Consider the following 16,171-nt stretch of genomic DNA (forward strand, 5'->3'; position numbering starts at 1 on the left):
AAAGTTTCAAGCTTCTTTCTTGAAGATCTTTTCTCGAACAAAATCAAAATCTTGAATTTTTATAAAAGTACAATCTTAAACAAAAAAAAATTCAAAAATTCTTAGATTTTAAATTAAAATACAATCCCCCCTGAAGTAGGTGTTAAAAAACATCAAGTTCAACTCAGAATGCAATGTTGAGTTATGGGGGTGTATGAGTCAATTATCAAAAGAAGAGAAAAAACAATTAAAAACATAAGGGAAAAAATTCAAAATAGGCCCTTGTATTAGGTCCAATATAAAGTAATTTCTATCCCACCAGTATGTAGGACAGAATGCAGTAATATTTCACTTAGTCATTTGTAGCCAAGACTACAGGAAGTTGCCGTAATATAAGAAGAGAAGAATCTAGATTAACTACTACTTGTTAAAACATGTCTAATTAATATAGCAAAGTTCTTTTTAAATAATTATTGTGATTTGAGACACATAAAGTAGAAATATTGATATTTCTCTGTGTCCTTTTCTGGGAATATTTTTGAAGTTAACTTTGCTGCAGTGATAGTTTATCCATTTGAGAGCTTTGCCCTGTTCAGTGCCCATGATGGTTTCTTCAAGTCAATGAATTTTTAAGATACTTCTTTCTGTCTTGTGCATGCTTTATTTTTGCTAAGCTTCTATATGCCAGGATTTTATTAGTTTGACAATTTGGAATGGAAGAGAGAAAGTAGGTTTTTTTGTGATGAAAAAGAACTTTCTTTTTATAAGATGTTCCAGTGCTTAAATTCTGTCTGACCCTTTCCCAAACTTAACTTTTCCTTTTTTACTTTACTGCATTCCTTCCTGCTTCTGTCTTCATGATCTTCAAGGACTACCATGTTGCTTTATTATTTAAGGTACTTTCATGTTTTACCATATGCATTGTGTCTGTCCATTTGGAATGAACTAAACTGGGAGTAATGTTCCATTTTGTATCTGTCAATTGTGGCTTACTCTGTTGCAATAATTGCCTGTCTCTGTCTTGAACTCAGAGTTTTTCATACTCTATGGCATGTTTATATGAATGCCTTGTTAAGCATTTGTTTTTCAAGTTTAAAGGTCAATAAACAATTGCACCTAAATCTGCTTTATGTAACAGTAGAATGAAAATATGTCTACCTTTAGCCCTAAAATAATAACCAAATGCTTTTAACTGAAAGGATTTTGAAGTCCCATCTAACTGAAAGTTCACCCATGAGAGACAATGTAGAACTATTAATATGAATTTCTAATTCAAATAACAAATACATATACAGCACACTATTTCTCAGGTTCTCTCAGAAATTTGCCAGTAAGATTATTTTGAAAATCTGAAAGAATTGCATGTTTCCTTGTGTATTCTTTATTTCTGCCTATTATTCATATGCCTTAACATCTCTCTCCTAGCCTTTAGATGTTCTTATTACAAAGCTGCTAGACTTTTTCCTCAATATATGAAATAGGTGTCATGAGAAAGTATCAGTGTCTGTTCTAGATTTTTTGTCACTCGTATTACCCATTTTACCCTGTGTGAGGCATTACTGCCCAACTAAACTACTCTTACTCCCACCCCTAGCAGTACCACAGACTTTATGCATAACCTGATTCTTCCAAGAGCCTTTGTTCTGACTAATATAGCAAAACACAGTATAGTGGCATGGCAAACATCATTGTAAGATGCTTTCCCATACCTTTAAAAATGTGAATTTGTATTGTTAGCAGACAGAAGGAAAACTTGAAAAAGAGAATTAATCAAGGGGAAAAGTGCATCTGGAGCTAAGAAGATAGGAATGGGAATCAGTGCTAAAGTCAAAGGTAGGAAGGAAGAAGTAAAGGAAGGATAAGAGGAAATCAGATTGTCTGAACTAGGGCTGCGGAACATTCTAGAGATCTAATAGAAGAGAAGAGTCTCAGGCTGATACTCATATCATTATAACCTTAAGAATATGTTCTTTTTCTCAGGGACCCTCTCTGAAGGTGAAGTATATTTATTATTCTTGATTAATTTAAATAGCCATTCTCAGAGGAAATACCATAACTGGAAAGTATCATTGCTCTAGTTGTCTGAACAGTGCTAATAATAAATAATCAAACTTTCACAACAGACTCTCAAAATAGTGTCATGTCTTTGTACTTTTCAGTAAATAATTGGGCTTTAAAGAAGGAACTGCACTTTCAGACATTGCTCAGATTGTTGCCAGCTTATGGATGTAACCTCTACCTCCTGTTCTCTTGCCCTCTGCAGGATTCAGGACACCCCTGTACAGCTAACAATCCTGACAGCTGCTTCATGCCAGTGTCACCCCAGCACTTCATTGATCTCTTCAAATTTTAAATGCAGCCCTTGCACTTTGCCTTTTTGTTTTCAAAAATGATGTGTGGTATGCTTTCTGTGCAAGATCTAATGGTAAACGTGCCGTGTGGTAAAAAGGGATTGGGTGGGGGGTGGGACATCCCATGAAGCCTGGGTTTGCTGGAATGAATATTAAATCAATTTTGAAGTACTTGTTTATCAGAGAATGTGAGGTAGAAATGTATGTACTTTTGCCTATCGTCATATTTATTTGAGTAATGAGATAGAGTGATTAAGAAAAGAGGGACTCAAAACATTCATGTATTAGTTCCTTTTTAAAAAAAACTTTTCTACATATTAAATTTTGCACATTTATAAATATAATTCAACTATAATCTTTTGGACTTTCAAAGTCAAGTCATTTACTAATAAATACTAATGGCCAAGTACATGCAGATTTTAAGTTATGGTTTTCCTGGTGTGTGGTAAAGAATACAACTGACCCCTGTGTATATACATTATGCAGAATATTTATTTTTCTTAAAGTGTATTTTATTAACTAACTGTATTGGATATGTCCAAACCAATTATTGATGTGCAACTAAATAGGGAGACAGTAGCCATATTCTTTTGATTTGTATTTGTTGAATGGAGTAACATTTGTGCAAAAATGGCTTCTAGGCTAGGGAAAATGTTAACCTTCGACTGAACTGTCTTCAGAGCACCCAGTGGCCCCAGCTACTGGAAAGACTAATTTAGCACCTCTTACTGACAAAAGCACCAACTTTTTTGTAGAAACTGTACTTTATATCCTAAGAAGAAATACAGAAACAAATCTAATGCTGAAGAAATTCAGGAGTTAAACATTTGTCCAGAAATTAAGGCATGTACAGCCCAAAACATGTACTAAAATCTTGCTTGTTTTGAAACTAATTTTGTAGACAAATGTAATAAATCATGATTATCTGTTGATTTCTTTTTTGTCATTTTTTAAACTTTAATTTAAAAAATATTAAAATCATGAACTCTGATCTTAAGAGATACAACTTATCTAACTCCCTATATGATATATGAATGCTTCTTTGCAATGCCTCTAACATACAGTGAGCCAGCTCATACATCAGTGTCTTCAGGAATGGAGGGAACAGGCTACTTCAGAAAGCATCTCGGTGAAACAATGGATAGATCACTGTATCTGAAATCTGGAAAACATGAATTCAAATCCAGCCTCAAACAGTAGCTGTGGGAACTTAGGCAAGTCCTGTCTGCCTCAGTTTCCTTATCATAAAAGGAAAAATAATAATAGCACCTACTTCCCTGAGTTGTTGTTAGGATAAAATGAGATATGAAGTTCTTGACAGACATTAAAATTCTATATAAATGCTTGCAATTATTGCTTCTTAAAATTGCCTCTGGTGCTGCATGAATAAAAAAAGTATTTATTAAGCACTTACTATGTGTATTATATCTATGTGTGTATGATACATGGTGTATATATATAGACATTTAATAAATGCAGACAATCCCTGCCCTTAAGGAGCGTGCACCCTAATGAAGGAGACGCATTCACAGGGATGATGACTCAACTTTGGGAGCTGATGAGATCACTGAGCAACCCAGTAAACAGTGAGAGGAGGATTCGGGCCCAAACCCTGAGAAACAGCCAACTTGGCTATGACCTGGTGGAAGATCTAGCAAAGGAGACTAAGAAGGAAGTGTCAGACAAGCAGAAACAGGAGAGAACAATCTAAAGAGGAAAAAGTCTCCAGAAGAAAAGGGGGACCATTAATATCAGATGAAGCAGAAAGTCGAGAAGGATGAGGATTGAGGAAAAACCAATAGATTTATCAATCAAGAGATTACTGAGAGGCAGCTGGGTAACTAAGTTGATTTAGAGTCAATCCTAGTAACTGGAGGTCATGGGTTCAAACCTGGCCTCAGATATGTCCTAGCTGTGTGACCCTGGACAAGTCACTTAACCACTGCTTAGTCCTTACCACGCTTCTGCCTCGGAACCAATACTTGTATCTGTTCTAAGCCAGGAGGTAAGGGTTTAAAGAAGAGAAAGAGAGAGCATCAGTAACTTTGGAGAGGGTGATTTCAGTCAGATGGCACCTTGCAGAGAGTTATAAAAGCAGCAAGAGAAGTGGAGGCAGTGTGTGGACAGATTCTTGAAAAGGGAAGGAGAGGTACAGTACCAGGGATCAAAGGAGGGTTGGTTTTGTTTTTTAGTGGTGAGACAGAAGGCCTGGGCATACATGTAAACAACCCCAAAGCTTCCAGGAGACTAGGAGAATGGGAAGATTGGAGAGAATGGGGATGATGCTGGAGAAGCTGGCCTGGAAGGGGATGGAGGGAAAATGCAGACATAACCAGGAGGACGGGCACTGCCAGGGGGAATGGATAAAAAAGGAGCATGGATGGATATAGCAAAAGAGAAAAGGGAGCCACTGGTGCATGGCTGTATTGTCTTCCAGTGGCATTCTCCTCTAAACAGAGGGAATGGTGTCACAGGGCATTTGCAGAGAGGCTAATACTCAAGAATGCCTGATGTGGAGGGAATTGTCCGTACAGCTGTGTGTAGGACCAGACTAGGCACTGGAGGGACAAATAAGGTAGATGGTCGCACCTTCAGAGCTTGCCCTGGGAGGGGAAGGGGGGAAGGTGCCTCCTGGGGGACACAATGGGGTGCCCTGGGAGAGAAGCAGCCGGGGGGCCCCCTCAAACAGAGGTTGGAGGAGACAGAGGAAAGAACTGTGTTACTCCCAGGATGGCCCAGAGTCGTCTTCCCATCAGCTCCATTTCCTGTGCTTCATTCACGTGTACAGAAGCAAAGGAGAAAGGAACAGGAGACTGAGCTTTGGCAAGGTGTTCATGGCTCCAGGACAAAGAAACAGGATTCAAGGAAGGAAATAACCATCTATTTAGCACCTACTATATGCTCGCTTTACAACTACATCCTTTCATCCAGTGATAGATAATGTAGATGGAAACTGGTTCATCAAGAAGAAAAGAAGGAAAATTAAAGAATAACAGATACAGGGGTATGTTTTGGCAAGAGCAAAATTGACCCTCGCTGGATCACTGGAATTGAGTAGATTGATAAATTGGGTTGTTAGGGATTTGGAACTGTCCTGGATCTTTGTGTTGCTAAGAATCACTAAATCATTCAAATTTGTTCATCCTACAATTCAGGCTGAAGCATATTGGTTTTTACATTTCTTTATTTTTTCTTTGTTTTTTTTGGGGGGTGGAATCTTTGTTTTCTTTCACAACATCATTGATATGAAATTGTTTTGCATAACTGCACACATACAATCTATATCAAATTGTTAGAATTCAAAATCTTTAAAACAAATGTTAAGATTTGTTTTTACATATAATTGGAAAAAAATTAAAAAGAAAATGAGCAGGGCAGCTAGGTGGCTCAATGAATTAAGAGCCAGGCTCAGAGAATGGAGGTCCTGTGTTCAAATATAAGTCTCAGGCCCTTCCTAGCCATGTGACCCTGGACAGGTCACTTAACCCAAATTGCCTAGCGTTTGCTACTCCTCTGCCTTGAAACTGATATTTAGTATCAATTCTACGACAGAAAGCAAACTTTTTTTTAAAGTGATAATCCTAAAAAAAAGATCTGAATATGTCATCCCCTTATTCCGTCAACTCTAGTGGCTCCTTGTCATAACGTGAATCAAATAGAGAATGTTGTTTGGCTTTTTCAAGTCCTTTATAACCCAACCTCTTCCTCCCTCTCCAAAGTTCTTATACTTCATTCTACACATTTATTCTATAGTCCAGTGATACTGGCTTCCTTTCTATTGGGTCTTGGAAAAACCCTCCCTCCCTAGGCAGCTAGAGATCCTGGGTTCCAATCTGGCCTCAGACACTTCCTAGCTGGGTAGCCCTGGCAAGTCACTTAACCCTAATTGCCTAGCCCTTGCCACTCTTCTGTCTCAAAATCAATATAGAGTATTATTCTAAGACAGAAAAGAAGGGTGTTAGTGGGGGGGGAAGGAATGCTCCCAGCTCCTGATGGTACATTTTCACCAGCTATCTCCCAGCACTGGGACATTCTTCTCTGTTCCTGGCTTCCCCAGCTGCTGCTGCTGTTGCTTTCAATTTAATTTAATCTAAGCAAGTGAGCTGTTACACACTAGTTACTGGATTCCTACTCCCATGACCACTGTCCTCCTCCCTGACTTCTTTTTAGTGACTCCCTTCTGCGCCTGCTCCTCCTGTCTCTCCCCTCAGAATCATTTTCGGGAGGGCAGGGACCAGTGTTGCCTTTCTATTCCCAGTACTTAGCCAAGCCTGGAACATGGACAACACTTACCAGGGGCTCAGAGGCTTTACACACCTGCATGGCACGGCATCTTCCTTTGGGGTAAGTTCCTTGGGACCAACATATTTTTTGCCTTCTATTTCCCCAGGACTTAGCCCAGTGGCTAGCAGATGGCAGGTGCCCAATCAGTGCCCCTTGATGGCAGTTGGGATAGATGGCCTCAAAGGGCCCTTCCCATTCCAAGTTTGGGATTCTGAGATGATAAACTTAGCCACCAGCTTCATAGCTGATTCCCATGAAAGATCAATGGCAAACAACAGAAGGAAAATGAAGGACCAACTTTTTTTTAATCTATTCATGTTTTTTCCAATTAACAAACATTTTTTCTCCTCTCCCCTTGCCTCATTGGACCAAAAAAGAAAGCCCTCCTAATAATTATGTATAGTCGAGCCCAGCAAATTCCCACATTAGACATGAGCAATTCTGTAGGTTTCATTCTGCATCCTGAGGGACCTCGATTATTCAAGAATTGGATAACATGTGATGCTTGTCCCCAGCTACGAATATACCCATTTTGGATGATTGTTGTCCAGCAAGAATAAACTGCCTACCTCAAAGAACTATTGTACAGAATTCCTTTATAGGGTGGCAGCAACACATTTAATGTGAGATCTTATTTTTATTCTTTTTGCCATTACCACGGTAGCCATTAGCTCCCTTTCCTTCTGCACATTTTATGTCCAACTTGTGTGGCATTGCAATTACTACTTTTCCACCCATCTCCTTCTCCCCAGAAGGCTTAACAGAGTTGAGAGATAGAACCTTATCAACCATCTTGTCCAAAACCATCATTTTATGCATGTGAAGAAGTTCAGAGAGAAGGGAAGTGGTTCGGCCAAGGTCATGAGGTAATAAGTAGCAGAGTCAGAACCAGATCTTAGATCCTCTGACCTCAGATCCAATGATCTTTACTTTGTACTATTCTGCTTCAAAAGCATTGGCTCTGAGGTCTTGGAAAATATCTTTTTGTCCCCATCCCCCTTTGGGTCAGAAACAGGAAAAACAGAAACATGGGGACAGCCATCACCTATTGACAGAATCTGGTAGAGTAAATATAGTGCTGGCCTGAAGACAGAAAGATCTGAGTTTGAATTCTGACTCAGATATTTACTAGCTGTGAGACCCTGAACAAGTCACTTCTCCCTGTGCTCCAGAGGACTTATCAATGAAGCCATACACAACTCCAGTCTACTTTGATGGAGCAAGGATTCCTTATACTGAGAAATTATCCATAAACTCAAAAGCTACAAAATCGCTCTCAGCCACAAGCAAATGATGAGCAACTTAAACTTCTCTAGCAAACAATTTCCATCCAAATTAACTGTGTGTGATGAGATTATTATGTAAAGCCATAAAATATACACATAATTTAGCATAGAATAATGCCAATGTGTATAGACAATGTCTGTACAAAAGCATGTGATATGGTCAAATGTTATTATAAAAATTATTTGCTAGGATTTCTAGTATAAAATTCCATAGATTTTATAACATGTATATATATACTTTTGTTTGTATTTGTGCTTAGCACAATAAATTAAACTGAACTAATTAAATGTTTCTTGCAGAGGACATGGTCCTTAGCTATTAAAAAGAATGTTGGATAGAGAGAGAGTTAAGATCTGGGTTCAAAACCTATTTCTGTCACTTTACTAGCTGGGTAACTTTGGACTTCACTCAGCCCGTTTCCTCCGCTGATTAAATGAGGAAGTTGAATCGGATAATTCCTAAAGCTTCCTTTCATTCTGATATTCTAAAACTGGGTTTCAGTTTCCTCATCTATAAAAATTAGCATCAGCCTAGATGACCCTTAAAGTTCCTTCCACTCTAGATTTATGATCCTGTTAAATAATTGCATTCATGTTATAAAATACTATAAAATGTTAACTAATAGCATTGTTTCTAGAATGAACATTTAACTGGGCAACAAACTAAAAATCTAAATGGAAGTCAGATAAAAATGAGAATAGAACTCACTAACACATCAAAGCATCAGACATGGCTGCTTGAAACACTATTGATCCAGCCAAAGGATTTGCAAATATCTCCAATAGAAATTTTTGTTTGACCCCAAAGCACTGGACTTTCAGCGGTCCAGCTTCCAGTCATTTAGTTTTCAATAGATTCTGTAGATATGTAGCTCTATAGATCAATATCTATAGATTCTGTAGATCAGTAGATCTTTTATATGTTTCAGAGCGTCGAGCTTTTAGGGGCTTCTTACACAACATAAAATTCTTGGCATCTCCTGATTGCTTGTGGCCAAAATCCTAAAGTGGTCTCCAGGGAGATGAGTGTTTAGCCACTGGATTTCAGAGCTACCACTTTTTTAAAGAGAAAGCCTAAATAAAGCAGGAAGGTTTTTCCCCACCATGTTTGTTGTAATATCTTCCATATATAGCTAAATTAGCTCAAATCTGCTCTTTAAAGAGCCTATGTGAATATTGCCCTAAAAATTCCACATGCGACAAGACCAGTTCATAAAAGAGAACATGAAGCTGGGGATTCAGAACCCCTCAGTTTGGGACTGGATGCTGCAGCTTGCTCACTATAAATCCTGGGGCAGGTCAGTTCCTTATTTATAATATGAAGGAGCAGTGCTAAATGATTTCTGAAGTCATTTCCAGCTCTAACACTATATGATTCTGTTCTTTTACTGGTAAACGAAATTGCACAATACTCATAAACATGAAATCTGAAGCAAATCTGAAGTGTTTCATGTGTCAACTGTTTTTGAAAAGGGTGAAACATTCCCTGTCCCTAATTTTATTTTTATTTCTCAGTTTTACCCAGTAGACACTTCAGATACTTGTTAAGTCCCTGATAGGACTGGGGCCACAAAGATGAAAAATAACCCTGTTCCTGTTCTCCTGGAGCTTACAACCTACCGAGATAATGGAATATGCAGACTGACTTGGTACACTTCAATCTGACTTTTTCTTTTAAGCTATGTGATATTTGCTTTTATAAAGCTTTTCTCTTGTTTTTATGTTTTCTTTTTCTAAATATCCCCCACTGCTCCCCTTGAAATTGTGGTCTCTCTTGTGACAACAATAAATAAAGACACTATTTATTAGTCATATTGTAGACAGTGTTCTCCTTCCTGTAGTCATCCTCCTCACTGCTGAGATGACAGAATCATTGATTTAGAGATGGGAGGAATCTCATATGAAGTAACTTGCCCGGGTCTCCTAACTATTAAAATGTCCCAGGTAGAATTTGAACCTAGGTCTTCCTGCCTCCAAGTCTAATGTTCTTTTTACTATATTGATATCCCATCTCTTCATTAAATATTAGGAAACTGAGGTCTGGAGGATAGAAATGTTTCACAATCTGCTTTCTTGAGAATGATACTGGTATTTTAGTAGTTCAGTTGTTTTTCAGTCATGTTGTACTCCTCATGACCCTATTTGGGGTTTTCTTAGCAAAGATACCAGAGTGGTTTTCTATTTCATTTCCAGCTTATTTTACATATAAGGAAACTGAGGCAAACAGGACTAAGTGACTTGTCCACGGTCAAACAGCTTGTGAGTGTCTGAAGCCAGATTTGAATTCAGACAAGTGTCTTCCTGCCTCCACAACCAGTATTCCATCTATTGTGCCACATAGGTGCCTGATATTGGTGTTCAGTTATTACGATCAAATCAGTTCCTCAAGAGTTCATCTTCTTTTAACATCCTTTCCCTTCACAGTTTTGTAGCCATCATGCATAGGGTGTCCTGGTTCTGCTTACTTCCCTCTGCATTGGTCCATGCAAATCTCATTTAACAAACATTAAGCCCATAATGTATAAGGCACAAAAAAGCATGATGCAAGGTAATATGGTGGGGACAAATGATGCAAAAGGGCTTTAGAAAAATGTCATGAGGGAGAAAATATTTTTAGGAGGGGAAGATAGGGAAGGCTGCATGGAAGAGGTGATATCAAAGTTGGTCCTTGAAGGAAGAGAATGATTCTGGGGAAAGCAAGCTCCAGGCATGGGGTGTAGCTTGCATACAAGTGCAAAGGCATGAGACAAAAGGTTGAATTCCAGTGAAAAGAACTCACTGAAGTTACAGGGAATCAGATGGCACAGATAAAGGGCTAGGCTAGAGTCAGAAATATTCATCTTCCTGAGTTCAAATCTAGCTTCAGACACTAATTATGTGATCCTGGGCAAGTCACTTAGCCTTGTTTGCCTCGGTTTCCTCATCTGTAAAATGAGCTGGAGAAGGAAATGGCAAACACTTCAGTATCTTTGCAAAGAAAACCCCAACGGGATCATGAAGAGAGGAACACGCCTGGAAAAATGACTGAATAACAGCTTTCCAATTTAGATTTGCAATTTACAGGGGTCAGTTGAAGGGTTTCTAGGAAAGCTCTGGGGGCGCTAATGATGTGAATAATACTCACTGCTATATATTATCAATCTAGGACACACAATGCAGTTCATTGTTAAGAGCTACTGAAAGGGCACCCTCAGCAGACTTAAAAGAAAAAGCAAAATAACCACCTTAGTAGGTTTTGTAGTGGGGAATTCTTGTTCAAGGCATGGGTAGTACAAGATGGTCTCTGAGGTCCCTCCCGAATGCCGAGATCCTAGGAGGAACCTATAAGGTTCAGGTGACCTTATAATCCATCAGGTTAATATCTCCTTAGGATTCTTAGCATATTAGCCTGTGGAGACAACTGCAATGAGTTTATCTCTTGCACATAATTTTTATTTGGGGAAAGTCTGAGAGGTTGCCATAAGCCACTAAAGATTTAAAATTAGAACTCATCCAGATGGAGGTGATAGTTAAATATTTTTCACTCAATTATCAAGAAAAGAGCTTCAAGAGGAAATTGGACAACAGTGTCAACTATTAAAGAGATTTATATCAGGAAAAGGCTTTTGTGTTAAGAGGTCACTGGGAACCTTTGTTGGCACTTTTAGTCAAATAGTCGGGACAAAAGTCTGATTGAAAAAAAGATTAAAGTATTCATAGATGGTGAGAAGCTAGAAACCAAACACAGAGAAATTGTCAGTTTAGGGGATCAAGAGAGAGGAGATGAGAATCTAAAGAAACAGGATTTATAGAATAAGGATTTGTTTTATTTTAAGATAATGAAGGCCCAGCAATGTCTATGGGCAAGAGAGAGAGAGAGAGAGAGAGAGAGAGAGAGAGAGAGAGAGAGAGAGAGAGAGAGAAAGAGCCAGAGGCAGAGACAGAGACACAGAGACAGAGACAGAGACAGAGACAGAGCAGAAGAGAATGATTGAAGACATAAAGGAAGGAAGATGGCCAATAAAATCCTAGAAAAAAAGCTTCAGGGCACAGATTGAGAGATGAGATTAGCCTTGGCAGGGGGCTCTTCCTCAGAGACAAGAGGAAAGGAAAAGGAAGATGAAAGATAAACATATTTTGAGATGGATAAATGAGAAACTGAGGGACAGCTAGACAATTATCTTTGTAGATCAGGACAAAAAAAAGGTCATCGTCTGAGAAGGAAGAGGTGGTAAATTGTGAGGTTTGAGAAGGGTGAATAGAGTTTGAAAAAAAAACAAACAACTGAGGCTACATGTTAAGGAGTTAATAAAAGACAAAGAGATTATCCAGCATTAGGGAGGTTCAGTATAGAGGACAGGAAGTTGTAAAAGGTTCCATTGGAACTTGCTCATGACTTTTCCTAACAAGGTTCACCAAAATAGAGGAAGTGGAGATCAGGAAAGACACAGCCAGGTGGAAATGTTAGAGGGGAAAGAGAAATTCCAGGGCATTGGCAAATATTTTGTTGAAGGCTCATCACCCTCCATACTGAAATTGAGAAGTAAGATCATAAAGAATAGAATGAAAGAGGTAACTGATTCAGGTGTTCTTTGGTCTTTTAGAAAGAGTTCTGGAAGTAATTAAATTATTTCAATCATGCTTATGTGCTATCATCTCCATGTAAGACTTTCAAAGAAAAGGAGGAGCTGCAGAGAGATGAAAGAAGGTCCAGAAGTGGGGCCAGGGTTGACAAAGGATGGTTCATCATGCCTGGGAGGAAAGAGTCTCCTGTGGAAGTGGTTGTGAGGGATATGGGGTAGTCAGAAGATTGTTGGGTTTCAATTAACATCTCTTCTTTTCCTTTGTCTTCAATATTTGCTCCATACACTATAATGCCAATGTCCAATTAACAAGTTATACAGCTTTGCTATGTGACCCTGATCTCTTGTACCTGTCTTAGAGATGGCACTAAGAAAGGGTTTTTTAAAAAATAAACTATATAGCCTTTTACATTATAGCAACTAAAGGCTTGAACAATTTAGTCATTTTTCTGAGGCTCCTTTAAGAATTGGCATCTCTAGACAAGTGTCTACCCACAAAGATAGTTACCCAAATTCTATCGTTTGGGCCTTAGAGCATCTCATAGTTCTCATGACTAAGATCTTATTGCCATGCCTGGCATTTGCTCAATTCATCATGCTTAGCTAGTGACAACTTCAAATTTCTGTTTAATTAATTTACTTTTTTAAAATATTTTCAAAAATAACAAGATTTCACCTCCATGCATGTTAGCATGCGTCTAATTAAAAGGACACTACAGTTTTTAGCAGTGATCTAAAAGATGCTTTGTGTCTCACTATGCTCATTACTGCTACCTCTTCTTCAGTAACCAAAGTAATGAGAAGACAATGGTGGAACGTTATAATTTACATAGACATTGATCCATAGAGCTTGTTAATGTAATTATAGAAATTTAAGGGTTGATCAACTAATAACTTCCCTGGACCCTTCAACAATTAAAAGTGTGAAATTACTATTATTGGTTTGATTTGGTGACTGGCGACTGACCTGCAACTCAACCCAACAAACTCATTATTCCAGAAAAAAATCCCTTGTATTAAGTCTTCCTTACTTCCTTATGGTGAAATATCCAAGAGTTACCCAGAAAGGAATTATTGGAGAATTAGCTAATGTATCTTCACATTGCTGTGGCAAGATGCACTATTGGCACCTATCAGAGTAATTAACTCAGTGAGAATTCTGCTTTGGGACAGCTGGCAAACACCAGGGGGAGAGGCCTAAAGGGGTCATCAGATTGGCCTCTCCTATACTTTCTTTAAAAACTGAGAAGCAAATAAAAATCAATTGAAGAACTTAATTATGCAGATTAGCTCCCGCTTCAAACATTTCCTTTGGTTTAACTTCTTTTAACAGCATTTATTCTGACACAATTTCTTTCTCCATTTCTAAATAGCCCCATCTGTTGCTTCCCTCAGGAATGGAAATCTGCTTTAAAGGGAAAAGGCTACCAAGAGTGCTGAATATAAAGTTGTCCAATACTCTGAAGTCAGCCTCCGGGATGCAGAATGGCAACTTCTACCACTAGGCTGACTGAATGACTCCAAGCCACTTAAGCAGCAATAGATGCTCTTGGAGTTTTCAGTTCTGTACCTGTACTGGAGGCTTCTGTGAGCCAAGCTCTCAGGCTTTTCTGAAATCCTTCCCTAGTGCTCAAAGCCTTCCAGGTAACTACTTGTATGGATTGGGGGGGGGGGGGGGGAATTTGTGCAAAAAAGTACTTAAGAGTATTTTCTCCATGGAATTCTTGATCATTTTTCAGTCTGTTGTTGTTTTCATCCTTCCTGAAATAGTCCTCAGAGAACTGGGCCATTCTCCTTCCACTCTACCACCCTGAAAAAGAATCCCTACTCCAAGGTTTTTGATGGAGTTTCAGTTAAATGAATTCCCAGGCCTTGTAAAGCATGTTTAAAATTTCCATCTTTTAAATAATTGTTTCTCTTCTTTTACTTATCACTTTCATTTTATTTTTTAATATTCATCTTTTAAAATTTTGAGTTCTAAATTCTATCCCACCTTCTTTCTGTCTGTTTCCCCTCCCTGGGACAGTAAGCAAATTGATATACATTTTACACCAGCAATCATGTAAAACATTTTTCCATATTTGTTTTGAGGAAGAGATCTCAAACAAAAGAACTACAAAGTAAAATATGATATGTCTTAGTCTGCATTGACTCCATCAGTTCTTTCTTTGGAGGCAAGCAGCATTTTTCATGAGTCTCCAGGATTATCTTGGCTCACTGCAGTGCTGAGAATAATTAGGTCATTTGCAGTTGTTCATCAAAAAATATTGCTATTATTGCATACAGTGTTCTTCAGGTTCTGCTCACTTCACTTTGCATCAGTTCAAATGTTTTCAGGTTTTCCCAAAAGTATCCTGCTTGTCATTTCTTATAGGACAATGATATTCCATTACAATTATATATTGCAGCTTGCTCAGGCATTCCCCAGCTGATGGATAAAACCTTCAGGTTCCTATTTTTAGCAACCACAGAAAGAACAGGAACAAGTACTTTTGTACAAATAGGTCCTTTTCTTTTTTTTTTTTAATATCTTTGGTATACAGACCTAGTAGTGATGGCTAGATCAAAAGGCATACATAGTTTTAGAGCCCTTTGGGCATACTGTCCTCCAGAATGGAAGGATTTGTTCACAGCTCCATCAGTAGTACATCAGCGTCCTAATTTTCCCATATCCCCTCCAACGTTTGTAATTTTCCTTTTCCATTATTTTGACCAATCTAATAGGTGTGAGGTGGTATTTTAGAGTTGTTTTAATTTGCATTTCTTTAATTCAAGAGGGATTTGGAGGGGGCAGCTAGATATCTCAGGGAATTGAGAGCCAGACCTAGAGATAAGAGGTCCTAGGTTCAAATGTGACCTCAGACACTTCCTAGCTGTGTGACTTTGGGCAAATCACTTAAGTCGCTTAGCCCACATGGCCTAGCCCTTACTGCTCTTCTGCCTTGGAACCAATACTCAGTATTAAACTCAGTTTTGTTTTGTTTTTCAAGTGATTTGAAGAATATTTTTACATAACTATTGATAGCTTCAATTTCTCCTCCCAAAAATTTCCTCTTCATATCCTTTGACCATTTATTAATTAAGCAATGGCTCTTATTTTTCTAAATTTGGCTGTTTTCCTATATATTTGAAAAATTAGTCTTTTAAGCAATAAACTTGTTTCATCTGGTGACTCTCAGACATTCTGAGTCAGTCTAGTGTCAAAAGAAACATACATATATGACCACTGTTTTCACAAAATAAACCACATCAAAATTATTGCTTCTCCTAATTAATTCATACCTAACTCACTGTTCCTTCTCTGGTCTATTCTCCTACCCACTACTAGTGGGTATTCCCTCACTATTACACCCTCACAATTAGGTTGTCCTAATTTCTCTTTTTTTTCATCCTACATAGTTCCTTAGTGATCTCATTTGATCCCATGACTTTAATTATAACCTATATAGAGATAACTCCTAAATCTAAATACAGACCTGGGGCAGTTCGGTGGTTCAATGAATAGACTGGAGATGTGAGGTCCTGGGTTCAAATTTGACCTCTGACACTTCCTAGCTATGTGATCCCAGGGTGAGTCACTTAACCCCAATTGCCTAGCCCTTCCCACTCTTCTGCTTGGGAACTGATACTTAGTACCACTTCTAAGACAAAGGGGTCCTGCATATCCATATGCCTGATGAATATGATCAACAGGATAGATATTCTGTCA

General features: G+C 38.3%; 1 protein-coding gene across 9 annotated transcripts in view; it reads left to right on the plus strand.

The window, feature by feature from the left end:
* FBXO25 (F-box protein 25) overlaps positions 1-16,171 on the plus strand; it is a 227,982-nt gene that overhangs the window by 197,327 nt on the left and 14,484 nt on the right. For 5 of the 9 annotated variants that reach the window (XM_056813389.1, XM_056813386.1, XM_056813390.1 and 2 more), the window contains one exon: positions 2,243-3,262. The exons of 2 other annotated variants lie outside the window; for them this stretch is intronic. In XM_056813389.1, the coding sequence (XP_056669367.1) occupies positions 2,243-2,332 (90 nt within the window). In that variant the 3' untranslated portion in view covers positions 2,333-3,262. Of the gene's footprint in view, positions 1-848; positions 876-2,242; positions 3,263-6,588; positions 6,675-9,415; positions 14,107-16,171 lie in introns of those variants that run through there. 2 more of the 9 variants (XR_008915523.1, XM_007476212.3) reach the window with 2 other exon arrangements.

This window comes from Monodelphis domestica, chromosome 1, assembly GCF_027887165.1.
Source record: "Monodelphis domestica isolate mMonDom1 chromosome 1, mMonDom1.pri, whole genome shotgun sequence".
Lineage (NCBI taxonomy): Eukaryota > Metazoa > Chordata > Mammalia > Didelphimorphia > Didelphidae > Monodelphis > Monodelphis domestica.